Source organism: Schistocerca nitens, chromosome 7 (genome assembly GCF_023898315.1).
Source record: "Schistocerca nitens isolate TAMUIC-IGC-003100 chromosome 7, iqSchNite1.1, whole genome shotgun sequence".
NCBI classification, from domain to species: domain Eukaryota; kingdom Metazoa; phylum Arthropoda; class Insecta; order Orthoptera; family Acrididae; genus Schistocerca; species Schistocerca nitens.
In genome coordinates, this window is record NC_064620.1 from 525761976 (window position 1) to 525768329 (window position 6354).

Sequence of the window (6354 nt, forward strand, 5' to 3'; positions counted from 1 at the left end):
AGCAATTTTAATGGCCAGTAGTGTAGTTCGCAAATGCTGCTCTGATATGAAGAGGTTGGCACAGGAGAGAAATCCTTTCTGACGAAAACTGATGACTCAAATATAAGAAAGCATAAGAATCACACCTGGAGAGAAAGAAATTGTTCGTAGGTTGATAAAAGAATTATACGTCGTATTTTGTCTAAGCTGTATGTGGAGCACCTCTCCGTTGAGTCATTGACTGGGGAGACACTGCAGATTTAACACCTGTCGGTATGAAGGCGTCTATAGTCGTCGTCCCTTTCCCCCCACCTGGAGCCGTATAACTTAGCACCTCCACTACACTACTAGCCGAAAACGCCACGTGGAGTGGGCGCCGTACTCGTAATAGAAGGCCAGCGTACGAGAAGAAAAAAGGGCGGGCCTGGAGGGGCCCGTGAGACCCCAGTCCCCGCCCGGCCGGGAAGAGTTTTTTAGGGTGAGTGCGCGGGCGACAGGAGGAGGCCACCGAGAGGCGGGAGGCGAGAGGCGAGAGGCGGCCGCGCGCCCGCTCGAGAGCGCCTCCGCCTCCGCACAAGAATGGCGGCGCACAAAGGCCGGCCCGGCGCCTCGGCCGCCTCGCCGTGACGTCACGGGGGTGAGGCCGCCGCCGCCGCCGCCGCCGCCGCCGCCGCCGCCTCGCCTCGGCGCTCTCGAGACGCCGGCCGCCGGCCGCGCCCACTTGCCGCCGCTTTCTCCCGTCTCCTCCACCCCGTCCCCACCCCCACCCGCCCCTCCCCACTGCTTTATTCTTTTGTAGATTATTTAGAACAATGGCGGAGGAGCGGCCAGGATTCCTGGCAGCTTTCTTCAGGGACAGGCGAGGCCGACGTGCCGTATCTGCGCCCAGCCTGCCCGAGACGCCGCCAGAACGGAGAAAATCCCCACGCCGCGTCTGCACCGTGGCATCTTGTCTAGACTCCCAAAACACACGGCTCGTCGCGAATTCGCACCATGATCTTGCACTGCCGATAAAAAAAACATGACGTAAACACAATTGATCACCCCCAACAGAAATACAGCTAATACTGCGTAACATCACTTCCATCCTTGATAGCAAGGCAAGGATACCATGTTTCTACACTAATGGCCATTAAAATTGCTACACCAAGAAGAAATGCACATGATAAATGGGTATTCATTGGACAAATATAGTATACTAGAACTGACATGTGATTACATTTTCACGCAATTTGGGTGGATAGAACCTGAGAAATCAGTACCTAGAACAACCACCTCTTGCCGTAATAACGGCCTTGATACGCCTGGGCATTGAGTCAAACAGAGTTTGGATGGCGTGTACAGGTACAGCTGCCCATGCAGCTTCAACACGATACCACAGTTCATCAACAGTAGTGACTGGCGTATTGTGACGAGCCAGTTGCTCGGCCACCATTGACTGTTCGTGCAGATGGCTGTTGTCTTGCAAACGTCCCCATCTGTTGACTCAGCGATAGAGATGTGGCTGCACGATCCGCTACAGCCACGCGGATAAGATTTCTCTCATCTCGACTGCTAGTGATAGGAGGCCGTTGGGATCCAGCACGGCGTTCCGTATTACCCTCCTGAACCCACTGATTCCATATTCGGCTAACAGTCACTGGACCTCGACCAACGCGAGCAGCAATGTCGCGATACAATAAACCGAAATCGTGATAGGCTACAATCCGACCTTTATCAAAGTCGGAAACGTGATGGTACGCATTTCTCCTCCTTACACGAGGCATCACAACAACGTTTCACCAGGCGACGCGGGTCAACTGCTGTTTGTGTATGAGAAATCGGTTGGAATCTTTCGTCATGTCAGCACGTTGTAGGTGTCGCCACCGGTGCCAACGTTGTGTGAATGCTCTGAAAAGCTAATAATTTGCATATCACAGCATCTTCTTCGTGTCGGTTAAATTTTGCGTCTCTAGCTCGTCATTATCGTGGTGTAGCAATTTTAACGGCCAGTAGTGTAGATTTCCGTAAGGCATTTGGCAATGTGCCACACCACCGACTGTTAACGAAATGATCAAGGTTCCCACGAATTCTTTCTTTCCTCTTTCTTTTTTTTTTTATTTGTTTGCTGCTACCATTTACAAATGATGTGCCACCTACATACTAAGACAGATCGTATTTTCACAATAGCAAATTGTACATATATAGAGTGCGAAACTTATTTAATACTTCTTATTTGTAATAGGGACTAATAATGTTTCAGCTCTAAATACTTATAGACTTCGAGTAATTAAGAAATAAAAATCTTGAAATTAACGATTTATGAATAGAAGATGGAAATTTAGGAAGATGGAAAGAGGTTACGACATACTATCACTTAGGGTATATTATACATTCGGAAAATTTTTCTAAAAAAGCACGAATATTTGACTTAAGAAGAATAAACAAAATAACAGGGAAGTACGGTGATTTTTACTAGAGATCCTACCACGTAGCTATCTCGGGTGTAAGGGCCCAACAAATCATCGGGCCTGTATATTCAGGGTAGCACAAAAAATGTATCTTTAACTCTCATTTGATAAGTTATGTGTACAGACATGTGTTGTACAATTTCATTACATGCATTATTTCATCTAAACTTAATAAACGATTTTGTCATTTAAATTCCATTTATTACTCAATACGTTTCTATTCCTTAATTTAGTCCTCTCTTGCATCTAGGGGCTTTTGTATTAATCTCACTGTTTGCATCTGCTAGGTATCTGTTTCTATGTTTGTGTCTGTCTCCGTTTCATTTCAGGTATCCTTTCCTGTGTTTGTGTGTTTGCTCTGATTTGTGTATGTGCTTGTTCTCGTTTGTATAATTCGTGTATGGCGCATGACCCCTTTTCGGTTACGTCATTCAATTAATCAAAATGGTAGTCACAATCGCATTATTTATTTTTCCACCAGCCGGCTTCAACCCGCGATGGGGTCATCTTCAGGGCAATTTACACTGTAAAGTTATAATATTAGTAAGTAATCATGTACGTAACCTACAAGCAATTAGTCAAAGTTCTATAAATAAACAGATGTTTGCACCCATTTGGTCGCTCGCTGCAGTCGTCGCCCTGCCTGTGCACGGTTGGTAACTATGCATGGTTGGCTCTCTCCATGAGCGTAAGTAACGGCCAACCACACGTGGGCAGACGGTAATGCCCTCCACAGCGACCAGGAGTAGTTACATGCTTAAGCAAGAAATCGTAAATTTTAAAATTGGTTCCAATTGTAATGGTTCAAATGGCTCTGAGCACTATGGGACTCAACTGCTGAGGTCATTAGTCCCCTAGAACTTAGAACTACTTAAACCGAACTAACCTAAGGACATCACAAACATCCATGCCCGAGGCAGGATTCGAACCTGCGACCGTAGCGGTCTTGCGGTTCCAGACTGCAGCGCCTTTAACCGCACGGCCACTTCTGCCGGCCCCAATTGTAATGTAAAACATAATAAATAATAATTATAACTAATTATGTTTTATGCCATCTTCTGTCTTAATTCGCTTACAAATTCAGCCAAGACGTCATCAACTACAGCGATTTTGTATGCATTTGACGCATCTAAGTGTCTAACTGGTGTTACCATATCTGCAGAATTACTTCGTCTCACTGCACCATCATTACGTGTGTCACTTTCAGCCCTTGCAGGTGTGGCGCTGCCAAGACTGGGGCTTGCTGTGGCCGCCGGTAGCTCGGACCGAGTAGTTTCCTCCAGTGTCTACACTTAAACGTGGAGACGGAGTCGGCTACGTCAAAGAAATGCGACGCACACGTCTTAAATTCTTCACTGTACGAAGTACTTTCAAGTTAACGTCGCCTGTGCCTTGATACAAGTTTTCTATGAGTTTGTCCAAACAGGCTAATAAGGTGCGCTCACCTCTGGCAAGGATGTCCATTAGCAACTGCAGCAGTCGTACGAAGGTGCGCCGTCTGCAAAGCCGTCCTTTGCGTTAGCTTGCTGACGCAGCCGTCTGGATGCGCTCGGCGAGCAGGGAGATAACCTGGCAGCTGCTCTTGTTGGTTGCCATTTTCACTCACGTCGAGGTCGGTGCAGTGCTGCGTGGCGAGGGTGGCGCGGCGTGCTGGTGCGCGAGAACCGAATGGCTGACGCGAGAAACCGACAAGCGCCGGGCTTGTGCGAGGACGCTGACCGCTCCCCTCACTCGGCGGACGAGCGCCTCTGCACGAATCACTACCAAACTTTTTTCACTCTTCCTGTGTAAATTACAATATCTAACGAGTAAGCAATAAACACACTGTGTGAAAACGATTTCCGGCACGCACACGTAAATACCGTTCTTACTTTACTTCAATCTAAGAAAACTACTTTCGGATACGGAGCTATGCTACCGATTCGGCAGCCATCTTGAAGCGGGTTCCGAGGTATGTGCGTGGCTCGCTTCTTAAGTAACAGAACCAAGTACGTTGTCCTCGACGGCGAGTTCATCAGAGACAAGGGTGTCATCAGGAGGCCCCAGGGAGGAGCGATAGGACCGTTGTTATTTTCTATGTATACAGGGTGAAAAGTATTTAAACCGACAAACTCTGGGAGGTTGTAGGGTACATCAAAACAAATATTTCCCCCTAATGTAATTTTTTCCTATGAGAAGTATTTAAACCGGTGGAGACCGTATTACGCTCCTCAGTTGTTAGAGGGCGTATTACGCTCTTCAGTTGTAGGCAACTGCTGTCCACCAGTGTAGTAGTGCATTGTCTCTGTTTACTAATGGGGCGATACACCTGGAGTGAGTACACTGATATGATAGGTGCGTACTACGTAGCGCACCACAACGGACGAGCTGCACAGCGGGTTTATCAACAACAATATCCTAATCGCCGTATCCCGCATCATATGACCTTTGTTGCTGTGTACCTACGTCTGCGTGAGACCGGGTCATTTAGCAGATTACCTGGACAGGGACACCGAAGCACGGTAAGAACGCTGCAATTTGAGGAAGCTGTCTTGCAGCATGTGGAGCGGGATCCTTCAATCAGCACTCGTGCAATTGCACGTAACATGGGGATGAATCAGACGAATGTAAGAACAGTGTTTCGAGAGCAAGTGTTACGTTCATTTCACTTACAGCGTGTCCACAACCTGGAACCAGTTGATTATCCACCCAGAGCACAGTATTCGCAGTGGTACCTGGAACAGTGTGAAATGCATCCTACATTTCCATCCTCTGTGTTGTTTATCGATGAAGCAACGTTCAGGTGTGATGGAGTCTTCAACATGCACAATTCGCATGTTTGGAGTGAGGATAACCCACATGCCACAGTTACTAGCGCTCATCAAGTGCGGTTCTTCGTTAATGTGTGGGTCGGTGTTGTTGGGGACTGTTTAATTGGGCCGTATCTGCTACCTAGGCCATTAAATGACAGGCACTATTACAATTTTCTCGACAGATATTTGCCAGAATTGCTGGAAGACGTCCCACTCCCAACAAGACAACGCATGTGGTTCCAACATGACGTGGCGCCGGCACATTTCAGTCGTCGTGTGCGTAGATTCCTGGACCGACGGTTCCCAGAAACGTGGATTGGCAGAGGTTGTCCAGTAGCATGGCCTGCTCGATCCCAGATACATCCTCTCTGGACCTTTTTGTGTGTGAGAGATGCGCAACCTTGTTTACGCAGCTCCTGTTACATCAGAAGAGGATCTGGTTGCCCGGATAGTAGCAGCAGCAGGACCAGTTCAGGATACTCCTTGGGTTTTTGCCCTTGTAGACAGAACACGATCCGACGGTGTAACCTTTGTTTACGTGTCAATGGAGGCATTTTTGAAAATCTACTGTAATTGAAATTGGGTTGTGTTAATGTGTTGTCTCTTGGTCATAAAAAATGGAAAAGTGTTTGTTGGTTTAATTAATTTGCCGTCAGAGACATCTTCCTCTACCGGTTTAAATACTCCTCATAGGAAAAAAAGACATTAGGGAAAAATATTTGTTTTTATGTCCCCTAAAACCTCCCAGAGTTTGTCGGTTTAAATACTTTTCACCCTGTATAAATGATCTGTCATCGAGGAAGTAATGATGGAAATGAAAGAAAGGTTCACGAGCGGAATTAAAATTTAAAGTGAAAGGATATCAATAATACCATTTGCTGATGACATTGCTATCCTGAGTGAAAGTGAAAAAGAATTACATCATCTGCTGAATGGAATGAACAGTCTAATGAGTACAGAACATGGGCTCAAAGTAAATCGAAGAAAGACGAAAGTAATGAGAATTAGCAGAAATGAGAATAGTGAGAAATTTTACATCAGGATTGGTGTCACGAAGTAGATGAAGTTAAGGAATTATACTTCTTAGGCAGCAAAATATGACGGACGGAGCAAGGAGGACATCAAAAGCAGAC

General features: G+C 46.6%; 1 protein-coding gene across 1 annotated transcript; it reads right to left on the reverse strand.

Annotated features, from left to right (window-relative positions):
- Window positions 1-318: 318 nt before the first annotated feature.
- Window positions 319-4025, reverse strand: LOC126195735 (serine, glycine and glutamine-rich protein-like). Its single transcript, XM_049934363.1, has 3 exons — window positions 3961-4025; window positions 854-983; window positions 319-759 (listed from the first exon to the last, which is right to left on the reverse strand). The coding sequence occupies exons 1-3, from the start codon at window positions 4023-4025 to the stop codon at window positions 319-321; spliced, it is 636 nt and encodes a 211-aa protein (XP_049790320.1).
- Window positions 4026-6354: the final 2329 nt, after the last annotated feature.

Excerpts from the sequence above, each read along its gene's own strand:
- LOC126195735 (XM_049934363.1), bottom strand. The coding sequence starts at position 4,025 with ATGGCAACCAACAAGAGCAGCTGCCAGGTTATCTCCCTGCTCGCCGAG. Across the intron at positions 984-3,960 it reads GAGCGCATCCAGACGGCTGC|TGCAAGATCATGGTGCGAAT; the intron begins GTCAGCAAGCTA and ends TTTTATCGGCAG. Across the intron at positions 760-853 it reads GCAGGCTGGGCGCAGATACG|TGGGGAGGGGCGGGTGGGGG; the intron begins GCACGTCGGCCT and ends AGAATAAAGCAG.